The sequence below is a fragment of the Oncorhynchus gorbuscha genome, unplaced genomic scaffold (assembly GCF_021184085.1).
Source record: "Oncorhynchus gorbuscha isolate QuinsamMale2020 ecotype Even-year unplaced genomic scaffold, OgorEven_v1.0 Un_scaffold_2774, whole genome shotgun sequence".
Classification (NCBI taxonomy): Eukaryota; Metazoa; Chordata; class Actinopteri; order Salmoniformes; family Salmonidae; genus Oncorhynchus; species Oncorhynchus gorbuscha.
The window spans coordinates 8126-32496 of NW_025747194.1; the positions used below are offsets into that span (position 1 = coordinate 8126).

The 24371-nt window shown below is 44.5% G+C and overlaps 1 protein-coding gene across 1 annotated transcript; it reads right to left on the bottom strand.

Annotated features, from left to right (window-relative positions):
* Positions 1 to 672: 672 nt before the first annotated feature.
* On the bottom strand, positions 673 to 10877 carry LOC124026558 (sodium- and chloride-dependent GABA transporter 1-like; the record flags this gene model as incomplete). Its single annotated transcript, XM_046339469.1, has 6 exons — positions 10478 to 10877; positions 8223 to 8665; positions 5915 to 6049; positions 5537 to 5637; positions 1344 to 1454; positions 673 to 792 (listed from the first exon to the last, which is right to left on the bottom strand). Coding segments are annotated over exons 2-6 (705 nt in total), but the record flags the coding sequence as incomplete, so codon positions are not given.
* Between the last annotated feature and the right edge of the window lie 13494 nt (positions 10878 to 24371).

Sequence of the window (24371 nt, forward strand, 5' to 3'; positions counted from 1 at the left end):
AGAGACATGAAAGGAAGAGACTTTTGAAAGATAAAAGGAAAGAGATGAAGGCAAAAAGAGAGAGGAAGAGACATAAGGAAAGAGACAGAGAGGAAGAGACATGAAAGGAAGAGAGAAAGAGAAACAGAGAGAGAGGAAGAGACATGAAAGGAAAGAAAAGAGAGAGAGGAAAGAGAGATGAAAGAGAGAGAAAGGGAAAGAGAGAAGAAAGAGAGAAAGGAAAGAGAGGAATGAAAGGAAGAGAGAGAGGAGGAAAGAGAGAGAGAAGAGACATGAAAGGAGATGAAAGAGAGGAAGAGACATGAAAGGATTCTTAAAGAGACATAAATGGAGAGAGGAAGAGAGAGAAGGAGATGGAAGAGAAATGAAAGAGAGAGAGAAAGAGACATGAAAGGAAAGAGAGCAAAAAAGAGATGGAGAGGAGAGAGATGAAAAAGGAAAGAGAGAAGACAAAGAGAGAAGAGAGAAAGGAGAGAGAGGGAAAGAGACATGAAAGGGAGAGAAGGCAATGAAAGAGAGAGAGGAGACATGAAAAAGGAAAGGAAAGAGAGAAGAGAGATGAAAGGAAGAGAGAGAGGAAGAGAGTGAAAGAGAGAGAGGAAGAGACATGAATGAAAGAGAGAGGCAAAAAGAGATTAGAGTAATTAGAGTAATAATAAGAGCAGGGCTTACCTTCCCTGTCCACTCTACTCCTTTCCAGATAGAGAGATGACCAGGATCCAGGACAGAGCCAGAGTTCCAGCCAAAGACCTCACCAGGCTCCTCCAGACCACTGGACAGCTGGTGCAAGGCCTGGCAGACACACATAGGTCAGTGCAGTCACACACACACCGGTCAGTGCAGTCACACACACACCGATCAGTGCAGTCACACACACCTGGATCAAAGACAGACACAGGCATACAGACTTTGGACATGTTATACACACACATGTGATCACTTCACCAGACAGACAGACAGGACATTCTCAAAAACAAACAGTTATGAACACAGTCACCCACACTCCACGTTTAATATGCAGACACACATTTTACACCTTTGACACCAGACATGACTCAGTGAAAGACAGATAGAAGCACTAGAAATGCCTGGCCTCCAAGGACCCCACTTCCAGCCACAGACGTGTCTTTTGGACATCAACATTCTAACAGTCCAATAAATACATGTCATGTATGCTATGGGAAAACAAGCCTTTGGTTATATTTATGAAGGTCATTAGTATATGAATGTTTTTGTTCAAAGAACATATAGTGTTTTCATTAATTGATGTTAATGTAGGCTAGATGTCAAATGAAAGACCTTCAGAAACCCCACAATGCAAGTGTTAAAATAAATGATCTGACGTACTCCCCAGAACTCAGAGCACTGGTGAGGTTGGTAGTGTCTGTCAAACTGTAGTTGGAGAAACACTTCTCTGTGTTCCACGGGTTATCACATCCCTCCCACGGCAAATCCTACAGAGATGGAGATGGAGAGAGATGGAGAGACAGAGATGGATGGAGAGAGATGGAGATGGAGAGAGATGGAGATGGAGATGGAGAGATGGATGGAGAGAGATGGAGATGGAGAGACAGATGGAGATGGAGAGAGAGAGATGGAGATGGAGAGAGATGGAGATGGAGAGAGATGGAGATGGAGAGACAGAGATGGAGATGGAGAGAGATGGAGATGGAGAGACAGAGGGAGAGAGAGAGAGATGGAGAGAGAGAGATGGAGATGGAGAGACAGATGGAGAGAGAGGGAGATGGAGAGAGAGAGATGGAGATGGAGAGACAGAGGGGGAGAGAGAGAGATGGAGAGAGAGAGATGGAGATGGAGAGACAGAGATGGAGAGAGAGGGAGATGGAGAGAGAGAGATGGAGAGATGGAGATGGAGAGAGAGAGAGAGAGAGAGAGAGAGAGAGAGAGAGAGAGAGAGAGAGAGAGAGAGAGGGGGAGAAAGAAATCATCCAAAGAGACAAAGAGGAAGACAAAAAGAGACGAGAACAAGGAGTTGAGGGTGGGAACAGAAAGACAGACAGACAGACAGACAGACAGACAGACAGACAGACAGACAGACAGACAGACAGACAGACAGACAGACAGACAGACAGACAGACAGACAGACAGACAGACAGACAGACAGACAGACAGACAGACAGACAGACAGACAGACAGACATAACTAGCACCAACATGCATTAGCATTGTCCATTGCACAATGGAGAACAGAGGAGAGCAGAGAGCTATTTAACTCATACAGTAGGGTAGTAATCAATGCTGTATGGTAGTAGCCTCCTCCCCAGGCTCAGAGCTGGGCTCCAGCTGCCTGGCACAGGAGGCAATTATGGTAGGAATCTATGATGTTTTTTTGATGGAGTGAGCAACTCGTGTCACCTTTGTCCTGTCCTCTACTGCCTGCTTGTATTTATTTGTATGTGCTTTTTGTTTGTCATAGGAACCATTTCACAAGAAGCTCCCTCACAAGAAAATAGAGTCATTTGAATTGAAGTCAATGGATGCAGCGTTTTCATTGTCATGTAGAAACTAAAGGTCTTTCCACCTTGTATCTAATTGCTGCACTATTGCTTCAATCAAGCCTTTGGTTATATTTATGAAGGTCTTGGTAAGGCCAAAGAACATAATAGCATTTTCATTCATTTATGTTACTGTAAGCTATATGTAAAAAACTACAAACCACTAAAAACACCAATCTCCCGTTGACTCAAATGACATCTCAGTTAACCGAGATGAAATAACCCGTAATGGAGTCTCAGGTACACTCTGTGCTTAGAACCATTTTATTTGATCTCCTGTTCGCAGTCTCATCATCATCATATATCCCTCTACCTCCACTTTCTTCTTCTTCTAGTGGAAAGCTCTTTAGTGTCTCAGATTGTCTGCTTCATTTCTGATCTCTCTCTCTCTCTCCTGTCTCCCTCCCTCTCTCCTCTCTCTCTCTTTCTCTCTCTCTCTCTCTCTCTCTCTCTCTCTCTCTCTCTCTCTCTCTCTCTCTCTCTCTCTCTCTCTACCTCCACTCTCTCTCTCTCTCTCTCTCTACCTCCTCTCCACCTCTCTCTCTCTCTCTCTCTCTCTCTCTCTCTCTCTCTCTCTCTCTCTCTCTCTCTCTCTCTCTCTCTCTCTCTCTCTCTCTCTCTCTCTCTCTCTCTCTCTCTCTCTCTCTCTCTCTCCCCGCACACCCCTGACCCATCTCTTTGTGCTCCTGTCTGGTGTGAGAAGAGTGGTGATGTGAACTACTCAGTAACTCTATTGACTAAGTCTGACTAAGGCCTGCGTATTTCTTAGAGCATTTGTTAATTATAGTCTATAACGTATTCAACACACAGTGATTTCTGGTCAGGTCACATAGTTAAGCTATGAAGTCACAGCAAAGAATATACTCCTTGAAGGACAATAAACTATTCAATTTATTGACTGCTTATTCCATAGCCTGGTTCCAGATTTGTTTGTGCTTTCTGCTGAGTTGGCAACAGGGCACAAACAGATATGGAACCAGGCTATGATCATAGGAGTCAATGCCCGTTGAAGTTAGAATATGTGGGCAACTATAAATACCTAGGTGTCTGGTTAGACTGTAAACTCTCCTTCCAGACTCACATTAATTATCTCCAATCCAAAATTAAATCTAGAATCTGCTTCCTATTTCGCAACAAAGCCTCCTTCCCTCATGCTGCCAAACATACCCTCGTAAACCTGACTATCCTACCGATCCTTGACTTCGGCGATGTCATTTACAAAATAGCCTCACAGTGCCATTTGTTTTGTCACTGAAGCCCCATATACTACCCACCACTGCGACCTGTATGCTCGTTGGCTGGCCCTTGCTATATATTCGTTGCCAAACCCACTGGCTTCAGGTCATCTATAAGTCTATGCTAGGTAAAGTCCCGCCTTATCTCAGCTCACTGGTCACCATAGCAACACCCACCCGTAGCACACGCTCCAGCAGGTATATTTCACTGGTCATCCCCAAAGCCAACACCTCCTTTGGCCGCCTTTCCTTCCAGTTCTGTGCTGCCAATGACTGGAACGAATTGCAAAAATCTCCGTAGCTGGAGTCTTATATCTCCCTCTCTAACTTTAAGCATCAGCTGTCTGAGCAGCTTACAAATCACTGTACCTGTACACAGCCAATCTGTAAATAGCACACCCAACTACCTCATCTCCATATTATTACTTAACCTCTTGCTCTTTTGCACCCCAATATCTCTACTTGCACATCATCATCATCTATCACTCCAGTATTAATGCTTAATTGTAATTATTTTTGCCTTTGTGGCCTATTCATTGCATACCTCCCTACTCTTCTACATTTGCACACATTGTACATAGATTTTTCAATTTTTCTTTATTTTGTGTTATTGGCTGTACATTTGTTTATGTGTAACTCTGTGTTTTTGTCGCACTGCTTTGCTTTATCTTGGCCAGGTCGCAGTTGTAAATGAGAACTTGTTCTCAACTGGCCCACCTGGTTAAATAACGGTGAAATAAAACATGTAAAAATAAAGTTGGCAAGACAGCAGGAACAGATCTGGGACAGATGTTTTCCTGCATTGTTGAGGAGAGTTAGCAAACATTTCACTGTACCGTGTGCATGTGACCAGTAAATGTTGATTTGATTTGACTGGCCTACTGCTTTCTAGTGTAGTGATGTCACTTACCTCTCTGAAGGAGTTGAAGTGGTAGTAGAGGGCCCAGGCAATGATGATCATTTAGTGTGGTGATGTCACCTACCTCTCTGAAGGAGTTGAAGAGGTAGTAGAGGGCCCAGGCAATGATGATCATTTAGTGTGGTGATGTCACCTACCTCTCTGAAGGAGTTGAAGAGGTAGTAGAGGGCCCAGGCAATGATGATCATTTAGTGTGGTGATGTCACCTACCTCTCTGAAGGAGTTGAAGAGGTAGTAGAGGGCCCAGGCAATGATGATCATTTAGTGTGGTGATGTCACCTACCTCTCTGAAGGAGTTGAAGAGGTAGTAGAGGGCCCAGGCAATGATGATCATTTAGTGTGGTGATGTCACCTACCTCTCTGAAGGAGTTGAAGAGGTAGTAGAGGGCCCAGGCAATGATGATCATTTAGTGTGGTGATGTCACCTACCTCTCTGAAGGAGTTGAAGAGGTAGTAGAGGGCCCAGGCAATGATGATCATTTAGTGTGGTGATGTCACCTACCTCTCTGAAGGAGTTGAAGAGGTAGTAGAGGGCCCAGGCAATGATGATCATTTAGTGTGGTGATGTCACCTACCTCTCTGAAGGAGTTGAAGAGGTAGTAGAGGGCCCAGGCAATGATGATCATTTAGTGTGGTGATGTCACCTACCTCTCTGAAGGAGTTGAAGAGGTAGTAGAGGGCCCAGGCAATGATGATAATTTAGTGTGGTGATGTCACCTACCTCTCTGAAGGAGTTGAAGAGGTAGTAGAGGGCCCAGGCAATGATGATAATTTAGTGTGGTGATGTCACCTACCTCTCTGAAGGAGTTGAAGAGGTAGTAGAGGGCCCAGGCAATGATGATAATTTAGTGTGGTGATGTCACCTACCTCTCTGAAGGAGTTGAAGAGGTAGTAGAGGGCCCATGCGATGATGATAATGTAGTAGATGTTGAGCCAGAAGGAGAGCACCACTGAGGCCAGACCAACGCCTGTAGGGGAGGGAGAGATAGAGGTCAGTATTAATAAACAATTAGTTAACTAACTAGGAACTGCTATAGCTAACTATTATTTTGTCTTTGGGATATGTGTATATCTATTCTGTTGGATTGTTATATGAACTACAATGAGCTTGACTCCTCAAAGATTTTTCACGTGTTGCATTCGTATGTATATGCATTCTTTAATTTTCTAATTCATGTAATCAAACAATCAATCACCTACCTAGACTATCTGTCAATATGATTTGGGATTTTCAACACATCTCACCTTTCATCATAGGCATTAGTTTGGTCCACACCCCCAGCCCCCCCACCGAGGTGAACTGGCCCAGTGACGTCTCCAACAGGAACAGAGGTATACCAGCAAACACCAGGGTGAGAAAGTACGGGATCAGGAAAGCCCCTGTCACATGACCAGGGCACAGTGTGTCAGAACAGAACCGTGTGTTTCACATGTACACCAAATAAATCCTCTTTCATCTGTGTTTACACTTTTACTTACTGTCTGCATCCCCTTTCTCATTCCTTCTCTAACTTGTGCACTTGCACACTTACTATCATGGATTTTAAAAGCATGGGATTGGTGTAAGCATTGTCTGGAGCCACAGGAGGCTGCTGAGGGGAAGACGGCTCATAATAATGGCAAGGAAGGTGCGAAAGAACACCATTCCACCTATTCCACTCCAGCTATTACCACAAGCCCGCCCTCCCCAATCAGGGTGCCACCAACCTCCTGTGCTGGAGACAGCTTTTTTAAAAGGTTGGTGGCACCTTAATTGGGGAGAACGGGCTTGTGGTCATGACTGGAGCAGAATAAGTGAAGTGGTATCAAATACATCAAACACATGGTTTCCATGGTTTCCAGGTTCCATTCCATTAGCTCTGTTCCGTCCATTGTTATGAGACGTTCTCCCCTCGGCAGGCTCCTGTAGTGTTTACCATGAGGGTTGTGCAAGTGCCCACTTCGAGAGAAGGTTGAAGGATTGAGACTCGGATGTGGTTAAGAAACTAAATGGCCAGTATTCAATCAGTTTTAGATAGTGGATTTATGGATAGTGTCACGTGTGCTCCCTCTCCAGCCTCTAGGTCACAAGGCTGCTCGTTATGGCGCACACCTGTCACCATCGTTACGCGCACCTGCGCATTGTCAGTCTCACCTGGACTCCATCACTTCCCTGATTACCTTCCCTATATATGTCACTCCCTTTGGTTCCTTCCCCAGGAATGATTGTTTCTGTTCCTGTGTCAGTTCTGTGCGTTGGTCATGTTTCTCATTTTTGTATTATGTTGTGTTTATTTATTAAAACACTCACTCCCTGAACTTGCTTCCTGACTCTCAGCGCACATCATTACAAATAGGTGATTTCAGAAGTGTGTGATTTGCCATCATCACATGTGATTAACAAACTAGCAGTCTGTCCTATGTATTCAGCGTCTATTCCACGTTGGCTCAATGTTATTTCATTGAAATGATGTGGAAACTATGCTGAGTCAACCACTGTGTGCCCAGTGGGATGACATGACCCACTCAGTTCTGATGGTAAACTTGGCTGACAAATCATCCAGAGCACACAACCAAACTCCCCACACAGGGACATGCTGCTGTGCAAAACAAACACACTCCTGCAATGGTTAAATGGATATCAATATTGAATTCAATTCAAAACGATTGATCTCCAAAGGAGAAGTTGGATGTAGGACACAGACAGTAACATACGCAGATGCTTACATATAGACCTGAGCCCGGATATATGGTGGAACTAGTGAAATATATGAGGTCTACAGAAATCAATAGAATGAACTATGCATGAAAACAAGGGGACTGTGCAATACTGTATCAATACGTTACATCAGTGTTTCTCAAACACGGTTTTACCTCGAAAAACACTGTCACTTTTACAAAAAAGAACGTTTCTGTGAACACTAACACTCTTGATGTTATGTATCTAGTCCTCATGAAAAATGTCTTTGTAATTATTCGGTCACGAACACAGAAAGTGACCTCAATAGTCCATAAAGATGATGCCGCATACTAGCACAGTGTACAGTACATTGTATTGAAATATAGATGTTTCCTAATGGCAATTTCATTATTAACAATAGCCTCATCAATAAAAATCAAGGTCGGTCATTAAATAATCATCATGGTAATAATGACATGTTTACATTTTCTCTCACTCAGGTTGCATAAAACAAATTAAGATGGATAGCCAAATGTACTCATTGAAAGCTCCCTTTTTTACAATGCCTGTTCATTTTCATGTCATTTTACGCCAGTCCCGTAGTTCACATTAAAGCAAATGCGGACACTGGACACCCACAATATTAAATAGCATGTTTCTTCAAATATTATTTTTTAGTACAATGTGTTAGTTTATCAAACAGTGCACTCCCATGAATTGTAATAGGTTGTGCTTTATACTGATGATATTTTGAAATGTGTAGTTTTCCTCCTGCCTCTTCAGGCCCCCCTTGAAATCTCACTATTTCAAAGCTTGTAACAATGATTTCTCCCAGACGCCGTTTTGGCTCTCCAGGCCCAAAATGGCCTCCCTCCCCGAACAGTTTTATCTTACCTCCTCCATTCTTGCCGCACAGGTAAGGGAACCTCCAGACGTTCCCCAGGCCGATGGCGTAGCCCACGCATGACAACAGGAAGTCAAACTTGCCCTTCCAGGAGCCCCTGTCAGGGAGTACTTCCTCCTTCTCCTCGCCATCCGGGGACGCCACCATCTCCATGACCTCGAATGGGACTGCCTGTTTGACCTCTGTCGGGGAGTTGAGGTCCACTGTGCTCTTACCAGTCTTCCCCATAGGGCGGAACCACGGTTCACTGGACCACAGTTCACTCAGGTTGAACCACCGGTCCTCACAATCCTATACGGTCCACTATGTACGGTCCACCATGTGTGGTCAAATGATGTACGGTCAAATTGAGCCTCGGTTAGTGTGTCTGGTCCTTTTTGTCCTTAACCAGTGTACTTCACAGGGAGAAGGAGAAACTGAAGATGAGGTGGAGCTGTGAAGCAACAGAGATTAATCTCATTGACTCGTAAATTTATGGTAGATGTATGACACAGAAACAAATAAATAGTTATCTAGCCTATAGATAGATAGATAGATAGATAGATAGATAGATAGATAGATAGATAGATAGATAGATAGATAGATAGATAGATAGATAGATAGATAGATAGATAGATAGATAGATAGATAGATAGATAGATAGATAGATATAGAACAGAGGTAACTGTGAGTTATGGTGCTTTATGCTAACTCTGAACCCTCAATGACAACATACACTAATGTGTTTGAGTATCGGAGCATAATCAATTCAAAGATATTGAGTTTGGCCATTAATGCCCCCTCGTATGTGTGTATGTGTAATGCACTATGTATTTAATGCTTGTGACGTGCTGTGTGTCTGTATGTGTAATGCACTATGTATTTAATGCTTGTGACGTGCTGTGTGTCTGTATGTGTAATGCACTATGTATTTAATGCTTGTGACGTGCTGTGTGTCTGTATTTGTAATGCACTATGTATTTAATGCTTGTGACGTGCTGTGTGTCTGTATGTGTAATGCACTATGTATTTAATGCTTGTGACGTGCTGTGTGTCTGTATTTGTAATGCACTATGTATTTAATGCTTGTGACGTGCTGTGTGTCTGTATGTGTAATGCACTATGTATTTAATGCTTGTGACATATGTAAGGCTGTCTACAAAGCAAATGCAAAAATATTTTCTTAGTGTATTTAATTGCTTACTACATCACATATGTGTAGATATGCGAATATTCATTCCCTTTCCCATATTTTACTTTCTATTCCCTATTCAAATGTAAAACTCTTTGCTTTTTAGCTCATGACCAATTTAGGCATATCTTGGAGTTCTTTCTCATGGGCAATTTGCCCTGTTGACCAAAACCTTTTTTTCAAACGACCATTTCAAAGATACTTATTTTGTGTAACCTTGCTACTAATAATTTAGAGAGAAGTACAGCTGCTATTGGCACAATGCTTTGTATTGAAATATTCGCCTGCAATTAAACTAGTGTTTTGGATGAATTGGAGACACCCAACAAAATCCCAGAAGAGCTGTGGAGAAGAATGGTTCTCCACATTGTGAAATAAGCAGATAAAATAGAGGAGAAATGATGAAAACACCATTTGTTTGGAACGTATGATCTCATAGTCTCGTCATTTGTCATTTCAGTGTCCTATTACCAAAGTGATCTTCGGATACTGTCTGAAAACTCTATACGCCCATAAATTGTATTTTGTCACAGCCAGAGGCAACTTTGGGGTATCATAAGTTATGTTTTGGTATGGTATGTTTTATATTATACTACACTGTTACAAACAAAGGTTATATCTAGAACCTTCTTTGGTTCTTTGACTGTCGCCATAGGATAATCATTTGAAGACCCCTTATTGGTTACAGGTAGAACCCTTTTGGTTCCAACTAGAAATGTTGTGGGTTCCATGTAGAACCTTTCCCCAGAGGGTTCTAAATAGAACAGAAAATGGTTCTACCTGGAACCAAAAAGGGTTTTTACCTGGAACCAAAAAGGGTTATCCTACAGGGAGAGCCAAAGAAAACCCTTTTGGAAACCTTTTTTCTAAGAGTGTATAGTACTCATCCTGGTATACAGTACATACTTTACTTTAAATACTTTACTAGGCATCTGTATCTGACAGTATTCAACCTTAACTAGTAGTTTTAGTAGTTTCTTAGGATCCCCATTAGCTGAAGCAGCAGCTACTCTTCCTGGAGTTAACTCAGAGCTCTGTGAGGAGAAGGAGGATGGAGAAGGATCTGCAGCATACCTGTATCTGAAGTCTTAATGTCCCTTGTCAGGTGATCAGGGTCCCTTCCTTATACCTTTACACCTGTAGCACGAGGCAAAATGAGTAAAACCATCCAATGGAGAAAGGATCCAGCTATCCCCTCTATGAAAAGCTTTCATCCACTGCCCCACCCAAGGGAACTGTCATCATGTCAACGCTGCTGGAAAGAAAGTTTTAAAGAATAGCTTCCCCCTCTTTCTTCTTCACCCTCTCCCTTTTTCCTCTCTCTAGCTGGTGGTGTCTCTTCCTTCAGCTGGTGCTGAGTGGCGGATAATAAAGTTCGACCTGTTGTGTGATCGGATTATTATTCTGCCCGGTGAGGCCCCAGGCCATGAGGGAGAAGTCAATCGCCTGATTCCGGTAGGGTGTCGTGCATTGTGTGTTGCAGTGCGGGTGGGGGTGGAGAGTGTGTGTGTGTGTGTGTGTGTGTGTGTGTGTGTGTGTGTGTGTGTGTGTGTGTGTGTGTGTGTGTGTGTGTGTGTGTGTGTGTGTGTGTGTGTGTGTGTGTGTGTGTGTGTGTGTGTGTGTGTGTGTGTGTGTGTGTGTGTGTGTGTGTGTGTGTGTGTGTGTGTGTCGCAGTGCTAATGAGTGGGTGGTGGTGTAACAGTGTGTATTGCAGTGTGTGGGTATATGTGTGTTTCCCAGAGTGTGCGAACATGTATCTTTGAAAATGTGTGTTTGTGTTAGAGGATCAGTCAGCTTTTGCCAGGGCCGTTACCATGGCATTTCCCTATAGAGGAGGTCCTAATCCGAGCAGTGAAAGACATTTGGAAGTTTGAAAAATGAAACATCCACTGCTTACTGGCACTAGGCCTGGAATATGAAGAGCACAGAACATAATGTGAAATCATACGACTCTGAGGGTGATCCCTATAATATCTCCTTTCTCTTGAACTGTGCACTTGTTCACTACTTCCCACATACTGTATCTTCCCACAAAGCATTGGATAGGGATAGGTGAATTTCCATTCAAATCAGTGAAGGGAAGTGAGCAAGGGCACACTTTGGGAGGAAGGAGAGATAATTAGGACTTAACCTGAGTGGCAGAACTGGTCTTTTACTGCGACCTTATATAATTCTACGTTCTACGTCAATCATACCACAGTTATTTCTGCAGATATCACACAATTTAAAACTGTCAGATCTAACCCAAACCACAAATATCTTCAAATGATACTGTGTGGCCTCGAGAGAACAAGTCATTCCATTCATACCTTTAGAAAAAGTCGTCATCTAATGCTGTTCCTTTGCAGACTATAGCTGGCTGCAGTATAGTGTGTATGACTAGGTGTGGAGTTGGGTGAAAACAACAGTCCCAGCAGCATATATCTGCCATCTCAATGCTGGATCTGGGCCTGCGTCGCCAGGCAAATCCAGCTTCTGCTGAGACTGCAATGCTGCCAAATGGCACCATCCCACTGGGCACACATTCGTGGAATCAATGTTGTATCCGCATCATTTCAATGAAATTACACTGAACTGACGTGGAATAGATGTTGAATTGACTAGGGCTCAAAAGTAGTGCACTATAGACGGAATAGAGTGTCATTTGGAACATACTGTAGACCCACTCTGCTGCCAAATGGGTCATCGTAGGCAGCGCTGGAGGCCCAGACCCTACTTCCTCTCTCTCTTTCACTCACTGGGGAAATCCAAAGATTTTGATTATTGAGAAAAACAGAGAGGGAAAGTGAGAGAGAGAAGTGGAAAAAATAGGGTAAGACAGACAGACAGGCAGACTGATTCAAGATAATAAAGGATAAGATTTAAATATATATATATATATATATAGAGAGAGAGAGAGAGAGAGAGAGAGAGAGAGAGAGAGAGAGAGAGAGAGAGAGAGAGAGAGAGCAGCTCTCATACAGTATAGAAACACCACAGATAGAGAAAGATGAGAGTATCTCCTGTCCTTCTTTATCTACTTCACACTCTTCCAGGAGGAAATGGAGAGACAGGGTGGAGGAGAGAGACTCACTAAGCAGAACTCTCTCTGCAGTGTGAGCTGAGTCTGTCTTCCAGATACATAGTGTGTTGTTCAGCAAGGCTTGTCCAGAACTCTCTCCCTCCATCTGAAAGTGACCACATGGACTGGTAGCAGTTATGAGTTTTTTACAGTTATATGTCGGGCCAGGATTTCTACCTGACCACGTAACCTGGTGAACCTCAGGGAAAACTCCTGTTCCTGGTAATTATATCAATGGTGATATCATTTACATTTACATTTAAGTCATTTAGCAGACGCTCTTATCCAGAGCGACTTACAAATTGGTGCATTCACCTTATGACATCCAGTAGAACAGTCACTTTACAATAGTGCATCTAAATCTTAAAGGGGGGGGGGTGAGAAGGATTACTTATCCTATCCTAGGTATTCCTTAAAGAGGTGGGGTTTCAGGTGTCTCCGGAAGGTGGTGATTGACTCCGCTGTCCTGGCGTCGTGTGGGAGTTTGTTCCACCATTGGAGGGCCAGAGCAGCGAACAGTTTTGACTGGGCTGAGCGGGAACTGTACTTCCTCAGTGGTAGGGAGGCGAGCAGGCCAGAGGTGGATGAACGCAGTGCCCTTGTTTGGGTGTAGGGCCTGATCAGAGCCTGGAGGTACTGAGGTGCCGTTTCCCTCACAGCTCCGTAGGCAAGCACCATGGTCTTGTAGCGGATGCGAGCTTCAACTGGAAGCCAGTGGAGAGAGCGAATAGCGGGATATGGTGCTGCTTTGCAAGACAGGTGACGATACTGATGGTTTGATTACTGTCGTGGAAATTCAGTACTGAGGGAGATTTGTTCATTTCTTCAAACAATCATCTTTATTTAATATTGATGAATTATTGCAATAATGATGTTGGTTGACCCCCCCACCCTTGAGTGTTGGACCGAGTAACCTAATCTTTACACAAATGCAGAGTACTATATATAGCTGACACTAACAATGCTCAGTCATGGTTGGTTCAACACCTCTCATGCAGACCAAGGAGCATCATAAACCACTCTGGGTTCATCCTGTCGTTATCTGCACGTGGGTTATTGTCTTAACCCCACCCTGGCTTAGTTTCCCAGATGAAATTATGATTTAGAGACAATGGGGAATTGTTCTAAACTCCTTCTGGCTATCTCTATCTCGGTTACACCCACCACATCTTGTCTATGTAATGCAGTCTTTAACTCATTTGTCAGCTCAAGCCATCTCTAGTGACCATACGCCCAGATTTGCTGCAGGAAACTAGAGTGGGAGACCATAAAAACACAGACACTAACAGGACAGAAATATCCTCCTATTTATCCTCCTATTTGTTAAGTATTAATATTAAACTATTAATATCAAACAAATCAGGTAAATGTGTAATTTTCTATCACATTACCAAGTTGCCATTAGATCATAGGAATTAGCAATAGTAAAACAATTTCTTCATCTATCATCTATCCATCTAGCCAAGGAATGAGATTACTTTCACACAAGGACCTCAGAGACTCCACTATCTCTCCTGAACCATCTTCACTCCAATATCTTGTCCCTCATATCCAATTATACAAGCCAATTAGAGCTAATTGAACATTAATACCTGCCACAACAAAGCCTTGGCATTGACGACCAGCTCTGCAACCCATGTTTATCCACAGGCTTTTATTAAAAAAGGAGAGATTAAAATCATAATGGGAGCCTAATAATGCCCACACTGAGCCTGCGTCCCAAATGGCACCCGGTTCCCTATGTAGACTACTGCTGTTGACCAGGGCACTTCAGAAGTAGTGGACTACAGTATATAGGGAATAGGATGTCATTTGAGATGCAGGTCCTGTCGATAGCAGATCAGGAGATGGGAGTCATCGGCTGGAGGTTTGTGAGAGTTTGTCATCTGTGTGGGAGTTGGGACTCTCTGGCTGATGGCTTGCAGAATTAGTGTTGTCAGAGCTGGTTTTCATCAATCTGCTTTTGGTGGCCCCTGTGATCAATGGAGGCTAATTATCCCGCTACTATAGCAAGGCTAGAGAGTCGCTCTGAGAATAATGAACGAGAGAAAGAGATGGGGATGAGGGTACAGGGGGAGAGAAGGGAAACAGAAAGAGATAGAGAGGTTAGTTGAAGAAAAACATAACACCCTAACATCCAATTAAACAGCATGGTGATTGGTGTTTGGTTGAATGGTTTGTGCTCTCCGGGATCCTTGGGATGTCCCTACCACATTGAAGTTTACATTTAAAATGGTTAAGGTAAGGGTTAAGGTTAGGGTTAGGTAAGCATTTTGTTTATGGTTAGGTTTAGGGTAAGAGTAGGGTTTAATTAAGGTTATGGTTAGGGTATAGGGTAGGGACGTCCCAAGGATGCCTATTAGCATTGGCCAAATCGAATCAAATCAAATCAAATTTTATTTGTCACATACACATGGTTAGCAGATGTTAATGCGAGTGTAGCGAAATGCTTGTGCTTCTAGTTCCGACAATGCAGTGATAACCAACAAGTAATCTAACTAACAATTCCAAAACTACTGTCTTATACACAGTGTAAGGGGATAAGGAACATGTACATAAGGATATATGAATGAGTGATGGTACAGAGCAGCATACAGTAGATGGTATCGAGTACAGTATATACATATGAGATGAGTGTGTAGACAAAGTAAACAAAGTGGCATAGTTAAAGTGGCTAGTGATACATGTGTTACATAAGGATGCAGTCGATGATGTAGAGTACAGTATATACATATGCATATGAGATGAATAATGTAGGGTAAGTAACATTATATAAGGTAGCATTGTTTAAAGTGGCTAGTGATATATTTACATAATTTCCCATCAATTCCCATTATTAAAATGGCTGGAGTTGGGTCAGTGTCAATGACAGTGTGTTGGCAGCAGCCACTCAATGTTAGTGGTGGCTGTTTAACAGTCTGATGGCCTTGAGATAGAAGCTGTTTTTCAGTCTCTCGGTCCCAGCTTTGATGCACCTGTACTGACCTCGCCTTCTGGATGATAGCGGGGTGAACAGGCAGTGGTTCGGGTGGTTGATGTCCTTGATGATCTTTATGGCCTTCCTGTAACAACGGGTGGTGTAGGTGTCCTGGAGGGCAGGTAGTTTGCCCCCGGTGATGCGTTGTGCAGTCCTCACTACCCTCTGGAGAGCCTTACGGTTGAGGGCGGAGCAGTTGCCGTACCAGGCGGTGATACAGCCCGCCAGGATGCTCTCGATTGTGCATCTGTAGAAGTTTGTGAGTGCTTTTGGTGACAAGCCGAATTTCTTCAGCCTCCTGAGGTTGAATAGGCGCTGCTGCGCTTCTTCACGACGCTGTCAGTGTGAGTGGACCAATTCAGTTTGTCTGTGATGTGTATGCCGAGGAACTTAAAACTAGCTACCCTCTCCACTACTGTTCCATCGATGTGGATAGGGGGTGTTCCCTCTGCTGTTTCCTGAAGTCCACAATCATCTCCTTAGTTTTGTTGACGTTGAGTGTGAGGTTATTTTCCTGACACCACACTCCGAGGGCCCTCACCTCCTCCCTGTAGGCCATCTCGTCGTTGTTGGTAATCAAGCCTACCACTGTTGTGTCGTCCGCAAACTTGATGATTGAGTTGGAGGCGTGCGTGGCCACGCAGTCGTGGGTGAACAGGGAGTACAGGAGAGGGCTCAGAACGCACCCTTGTGGGGCCCCGTGTTGAGGATCAGCGGGAAGGAGATGTTGTTGCCTACCCTCACCACCTGGGGGCGGCCCGTCAGGAAGTCCAGTACCCAGTTGCACAGGGCGGGGTCGAGACCCAGGGTCTCGAGCTTGATGACGAGCTTGGAGGGTACTATGGTGTTGAATGCCGAGCTGTAGTCGATGAACAGCATTCTCACATAGGTATTCCTCTTGTCCAGGTGGGTTAGGGCAGTGTGCAGTGTGGTTGAGATTGCATCGTCTGTGGACCTATTTGGGCGGTAAGCAAATTGGAGTGGGTCTAGGGTGTCAGGTAGGGTGGAGGTGATATGGTCCTTGACTAGTCTCTCAAAGCACTTCATGATGACGGAAGTGAGTGCTACGGGGCGGTAGTCGTTTAGCTCAGTTACCTTAGCTTTCTTGGGAACAGGAACAATGGTGGCCCTCTTGAAGCATGTGGGAACAGCAGACTGGTATAGGGATTGATTGAATATGTCCGTAAACACACCGGCCAGCTGGTCTGCGCATGCTCTGAGGGCGCGGCTGGGGATGCCGTCTGGGCCTGCAGCCTTGCGAGGGTTAACACGTTTAAATGTCTTACTCACCTCGGCTGCAGTGAAGGAGAGACCGCATGTTTCCGTTGCAGGCCGTGTCAGTGGCACTGTATTGTCCTCAAAGCGGGCAAAAAAGTTATTTAGTCTGCCTGGGAGCAAGACATCCTGGTCCGTGACTGGGCTGGATTTCATCTTGTAGTCCGTGATTGACTGTAGACCCTGCCACATGCCTCTTGTGTCTGAGCGAGAAAGACAGAATAAAGAAAGGTAGAGAGTTAAACTAAATCATCACTTCAACGATCAAGTCAACTTTACGGAACTCCAGACAACCGCATGACGCTTGGTGTTTGGTTGTACATGTCTTGTTGTTCTCCTGACTGACATCTGTCATCTGAGTACAAAGCAGTGTTTACTGAGAGTGTATCTTGGTGCCATTCTGTTCTGATGTATTTCAGAGGTTGTCTTCTCATCAATACGTTTATAGTGAAAGCCTGCGTCAGACATACTGTATGGTTGGCTCTTAGAGGACAGGACAGTAAACAAATACAAACTGTAAACGATCATAAGCAAAAACTAGACCAGGTGTAAGTCAGATGTGAACAATGATGTCTGCGAACAAACACATTTTGGCCCTGAAGTAAAATCCCCAACAAATAACATGTCTACAGACTTTTTGTGAGAATCAATTGTAAACATTGCACAGTGAAGCTTTTGGGACATCTTATTTTCCCTTTGTTTCTAACTTTGGCTTCAGAGCAGAACATATTTAACGGTTAAGGAGTTGTTTCACAACATTATCTAAGTACAAGACACAGGAGATATTGTTTCTCCCAATAGATCTACAGACCTCATATATTGATATCTACATCTCTCCATGTTGTGTTATAGCTAGATTCTTATTGTAGTGTTATTGTTATAGAATATATATGTATTGTTATCAACCATATTTTACTATCTTCCCATTAGTGTTCAACTAACTTAGTCAAGGTGCTGTGACCTTGCACTGATCGGGGCCAATCAGAAATAGGCCTGGGTTGGGGTAGGTGCCAAACTTGACTTGTCCAAAGAAATGCTAATTTACAGAGCAATCCAGTGCAATATAGATCAATACAGAGCAATACAGTGCAATATAGATCAATACAGATCAATACAGTTAAATACAGATCAATACAGAGCAATACAGTGCAATACAGTTCAATACAGAGCAATACAGTTCAATACAGTTCAATATAGATCAATACAGATCAATACAGTTCAATACAGAGCAATACAGAGCAATACAGATCAATACAGAGCAATACAGTTCAATACAGAGCAATACAGTTCAATATAGATCAATACAGAGCAATACAGTTCAATACAGTTCAATACAGTTAAATATAGATCAATACAGTTCAATACAGAGCAATACAGATCAATACAGTTCAATACAGTTCAATATATATCAATACAGTTCAATACAGATCAATACAGATCAATACAGATCAATACAGTTCAATACAGTTCAATATAGATCAATACAGAGCAATACAGTTCAATACAGTTCAATACAGTTCAATACAGTTCAATACAGTTCAATATAGATCAATACAGTTCAATACAGAGCAATACAGATCAATACAGTTCAATACAGTTCAATACAGTTCAATACAGTTCAATATAGATCAATACAGAGCAATACAGTTCAATACAGTTCAATACAGTTCAATATAGATCAATACAGTTCAATACAGAGCAATACAGATCAATACAGTTCAATACAGAGCAATACAGTTCAATACAGTTCAATATAGACCAATACAGTTCAATACAGAGCAATACAGATCAATACAGAGCAATAAAGATCAATACAGTTAAATACAGATCAATACAGTTCAATACAGTTCAATACAGAGAAAAAAATTGAGTCCTTGTTTTAATCTTGCAATTTAATCCGTAATAGCATTTATATTTTTATATAACAACCTCGCAACTAGGCAATCACTATGGCAACGGGTTAACAGGTCACTTCCAAAAGTGCATTAGCGAGACAAGTGTCAAGACTCACACCGGCTGTGGCTCCCCTGCCTGTTTCTTGATTTTTGTCTATTTAAGCCTGTTAGGCCCGACTAGGTTTGTGCGGGATTGTTATACTGTTAGTTTGGGTCCTGTGTATGGGCCGGTCAGTTGATGACCGTTTTTTTCTGGTAATAAAATATACATTTATTCGAACCCTCTGCTCTCTGCGCCGGACTCCAAACCCACTGTTCTTAAAGGACTCTGACAACAAGTTTCCCACAAATGTACATCTGCAAATACTGTTGCAGCAAGGGTGGGGGTATCATTTGAACCATTGATGATTTCGGTGAACTGTTTTACAACAAAATAAAACAAATGGACAGCTTTTAGTCACTCGCTCATTTCTCATTTCTCTCTCCACATTAACATTCCAACAATAAAACTAAACTGTTACAAATACAGCTCTCCAGTTCTGTCTGTGACTTTGGAAAACAGAATGTGTGTGAAAAGCAATGTCTTTGCAGCATCCTTGTGCCTTTGTGTTAATTCAGGTCACACTCTGCCCTGGCCAAGAATCAATGCCGTCCACACACACACACTCCGATTGGCATGCATAGATAAAAGGATAATATTGTGGAGGTTTCATCCTGTGAAGCAGGGGACACCGGGAGTATAAATCTCTCCACTGCTAATGAGCCAAGCAGTAGGGACACCTAAAGTACAGAGCGGGAGATGAAGGGGGAGAGAGGAAGGGGGAGAGAGGGAGATGAAGGGGGAGCGAGGGAGGGGAATGGGGAGCGAGGGAGAGGAAAGGGTAGGAAGGGGGAGAGGAAGGGATAGGAAGGGGGAGAGGAAAGGGTAGGAAGGGGGAGGGGAAGGGATAGGAAGGGGGAGAGGAAAGGGTAGGAAGGGGGAGAGGAAGGGGGAGAGGAAAGGGTAGGAAGGGAGAGAGGAAGGGGGAGAGGAAAGGGTAGGAAGGGGGAGAGGAAAGGGTAGGAAGGGAGAGAGGAAGGGGGAGAGAGGGAGAGGAAGGGGGAGCGAGGGAGAGGAATGGGGAGCGAGGGAGAGGAAAGGGTAGGAAGGGGGAGAGGAAGGGATAGGAAGGGGGAGAGGAAAGGGTAGGAAGGGGGAGAGGAAGGGATAGAAAGGGGGAGAGGAAGGGATAGGAATGGGGAGAGGAAAGGGTAGGAAGGGGGAGAGGAAGGGATAGGAAGGGGGAGAGGAAAGGGTAGGAAGGGGGATAGAGGGAGAGGAAAGGGTAGGAAGGGGGAGAGGAAGGGATAGGAAGGGGGAGAGGAAAGGGTAGGAAGGGGGAGAGGAAGGGATAGGAAGGGGGATAGAGGGAGAGGAAAGGGTAGGAAGGGGGAGAGGAAGGGATAGGAAGGGGGAGAGGAAAGGGTAGGAAGGGGAGAGGAAGGGATAGGAAGGGTGAGAGGAAAGGGTAGGAACGGGGAGAGGAAGGGATAGGAAGGGGGAGAGGAAAGGGTAGGAAGGGGGAGAGGAAAGGGTAGGAAGGGGGAGAGGAAGGGATAGGAAGGGGGAGAGGAAGGGATAGGAAGGGGAGAGGAAAGGGTAGGAAGGGGGAGAGGAAGGGATAGGAAGGGGGAGAGGAAAGGGTAGGAAGGGGGAGAGGAAAGGGTAGGAAGGGGGAGAGGAAAGGGTAGGAAGGGGGAGCGAGGGAGAGGAATGGGGAGCGAGGGTGAGGAAAGGGTAGGAAGGGGGAGAGGAAGGGATAGGAAGGGGGATAGAGGGAGAGGAAGGTGATGAGAGAGAGAGGAAGGTGGAGAGAGGGAGCGGGAGTGGGAGGAAGAAAGAAAGGTTATTTCTCATTTTAAAACAACCTTTATTGGCGCAATTTAGGGAGAAACGAGAAAGAAAGGGGGAGAGAGTGTGTAGAGGAGTTGGAATGAGAAAGAGAGAGAAAAATAGAGAGAGAGAGTCTGGAGAGGAGAAAAGGAGAACAAGTAAGAAGTTATGTCAAGATAGAGAGAACAGTCAACGATAGTTTAGAGGTTGGAGGGAGAGAGAGTTAAAGAGGGGGGAGCTGAGGACTAATAGAGGTCTCCCTTACAGTTTGTCTGATCTACGGCTCACGGGGATTTGGAGCTGTGCAACATAACATAATGTATCTCTCCTACAGGACCTTTCCACAGACTTCTCACTCACTCTCCACCTCTCAAAACCCTGAGGCATGTTCAATCTCCCCAGATAACGTCTTTTAATGCCTCGGAATATGCGTCTCAATAAAAAAGGTTCCCCAGTTTAACAGCCCCATCATATGGGAAATTCCAAATGGGAAATTGTGCTGATTGAACAGAGAATATGGCTGTGAATTTCTTCGTTGATGACTCTGGGTCTGTGAGGAAAGGTTGTACTTTACTTTCTCTTCCACAGTACTTTCATCAAAGCCTTATCACACTCACTCTCTTTCAGATCTTTTCTTTGTCTACTATAAACTTATTTTGTCACAGACGCTCTCGTTCAACGGCGTCAGGTCACTCAGAAATGTCCGGCAGCATATCCAAGTTTTTATTTCCTCCGCTTTCTGTGATGTGATTTCTTGCTGAGAGCAGCAAACAGTTGCCGGCTCCATTAAGCTTTGATGAAGATGTATAGGCGCCAAGCACTATCAGCTAACTGAAGGACCACGGAGTGAGGTGTGTGTGTGTGTGTGTGTGTGTGTGTGTGTGTGTGTGTGTGTGTGTGTGTGTGTGTGTGTGTGTGTGTGTGTGTGTGTGTGTGTGTGTGTGTGTGTGTGTGTGTGTGTGTGTGTGTGTGTGTGTGTGTGTGTGTGTGTGTACATGGGGTATCGGCAAACTGAAGGACCACGGAGTGTGTGTGTGTGTGTGTGTGTGTGTGTGTGTGTGTGTGTGTGTGTGTGTGTGTGTGTGTGTGTGTGTGTGTGTGTGTGTGTGTGTGTGTGTGTGTGTGTGTGTGTGTGTGTGTGTGTGTGTACATGGGGTATCGGCAAACTGAAGGACCACGGAGTGAGGTGTGTGTGTGTGTGTGTACATGGGGTATCGGCTAACTGAAGGACCACGGAGTGAGGTGTGTGTGTGTGTGTACATGGGGTATCGGCTAACTGAAGGACCACGGAGTGAAGTGTGTGTGTGTGTACATGGGGTATCGGCTAACTGAAGGACCACGGAGTGAGGTGTGTGTGTGTGTGTGTGTACATGGGGTATCGGCTAGCTGAAGGACCACGGAGTGAAGTGTGTGTGTGTGTGTGTGTGTGTGTGTGTGTGTGTGTGTGTGTGTGTGTGTGTGTGTGTGTGTGTGTGTGTGTGTGTGTGTGTGTGTGTGTGTGTGTGTGTGTGTGTGTGTGTGTGTGTGTGTGTGTGTGTGTGTGTGTGTGTACATGGAGTATCGGCCGACAGAAGGATCGCAGAGTGATGTATGTACGTCCTTTGACAAGATGATGGGACACTTTCAGGCGCCACTGAACAGCGAATGAGTCTGCACTGTGTGGTGTTGTGAAGAAAAACGCACACCAGCACTAAAGGTGACCCTCACAGAAACCATGTTGTCCCGAGTGTAAAACTATATGGGGCCTGAAATGTAGACAAGCCTGTTTATTGTTGTGGCCAGCAAGCAAATGGGTTTTCCTATTTTTTACATTGAGGATGAAATCTGGCATATGTGTTACTGAAGTTATGCAGAGGTTATGCAGAGGTTTAGCAGTTGGTTGTCTGCCACAATGATACCGAGCTAGCTAACACCATTACTACTGTGGTCAGTGGCAGACAATTTCTACATTCTTTATCACTAGATCCAGTGACCCCAGCTGTAAGAGCATGTCATAGCAGCAATGTGTTGTTCACAGTTTATATACAGTATGCAACGATTTATAACGGCTAAACATGCTGAAATTGGGTGATCTGCCCGTATACGTTAAATGTGCCAGACCAGGAAAAAGACATTCCACATTTATCCTATGCGTGCAGGTCACCCCATTATGGTTTGAATGAACCATTATAGATTGTTTCATAGCACAGTATATAAGTTGTGACCAACACATTACCACTATGACATGCTTGACTTTTATCTATTAATTATGGGGGTTTTGACTCAGCACTTTCGCATGGCTGCAGAGCATTTAATAGCCTAGTCTACCGATCTGCTAGGCTGGAAAATGGCCTAGAGAGAGAGAGAGAAAGAGTGTGTGTGTGTGTGTGTGTGTGTGTGTGTGTGTGTGTGTGTGTGTGTGTGTGTGTGTGTGTGTGTGTGTGTGTGTGTGTGTGTGTGTGTGTGTGTGTGTGTGTGTGTGTGTGTGTGTGTGTGTGTGTGTGTGTGTGTGTGTGTGTGTGTGTGTGTGTGTGTTGTACTGTAGTGACTATAAACAGTGATGCTATTTATTCTCAGCAGTGTCCCTTGTGTAGCTTTATTTGAGCAGTGTCAGTGTCATGTTTGTCATTTATTATCATGTCTTGTCCCTGTGCTCCCCATTCTATTCGTTTCCCTCTGCTGGTCTTATTAGGTTCTTTCCCTCTTTCTATCCCTCTCTCTCCCCCTCCCTCTCTCACTCTCTCGCTCTCTCTTCTCTCTATCGTTCCGTTCCTGCTCCCAGCTGTTCCTATTCCCCTAATCATCATTTAGTCTTCCCACACCTGTTCCCGATCCTTTCCCCTGATTAGAGTCCCTATTTCTTCCTTTGTGTTCCGTTCCTGTCCCGTCGGTTCCTTGTTTAGAATTCACCGTGCTGTGATTGTGTATCGCCCTGTCCTGTCGTGTTTTCACCGTGCTGTGATTGTGTATCGCCCTGTCCTGTCGTGTTTTTGCCTTCATCAGATGCTGCGTGTGAGCAGGTGTCTCTGTCAGCTACGGCCTGCGCCTACCCGAAGCGACCTGCAGTCTGTGGCCGCTTCTCCTGTTATTCCCCTCTACAGACTAGAGGATTTCTGTTATTCCCTGTTTGGACATTTCCTGTTAAGGATTCAGGATTTGTCGTTTTCTGTTTGGACTTGAATAAACTCTGTTTCTGTTAAGTCGCTTTTGGGTCCTCTTTCACCTGCATGACAGAAGGAACCGACCAAGGAATGGACCCAGCGACTTCAGACGCTCGTTACACTGCCGTCAAGATCCAAGGAGCCATGCTCGGCAGACACGAGCAGGAATTGTCTGCTGCTCGCCATGCCGTGGAGAACCTGGCCGCTCAGGTTTCCGACCTCTCTGGACAGTTCCAGAGTCTACGTCTCGTGCCACCTGTTACTTCCTGGCCTGCCGAGCCTCCAGAACCTAGGGTTAATAACCCACCTTGCTACTCCGGGCAGCCCACTGAGTGCCGCTCCTTTCTCACGCAGTGTGAGATTGTGTTCTCTCTCCAACCCAACACATACTCTAGAGAGAGAGCTCGGGTTGCTTACGTCATTTCACTCCTTACTGGCCGGGCTCGAGAATGGGGCACAGCTATCTGGGAGGCAAGGGCTGATTGCTCTAACAAGTTCCAGAACTTTAAAGAGGAGATGATTCGGGTTTTTGACCGTTCAGTTTTTGGTAGGGAGGCTTCTAGGGCCCTGGCTTCCTTATGCCAAGGTGAACGGTCCATAACGGATTATTCTATTGAGTTTCGCACTCTTGCTGCCTCTAGTGAGTGGAACGAGCCGGCGCTGCTCGCTCGTTTTCTGGAGGGACTCCACGCAGTGGTTAAGGATGAGATTCTCTCCCGGGAGGTTCCTTCAGATGTGGACTCTTTG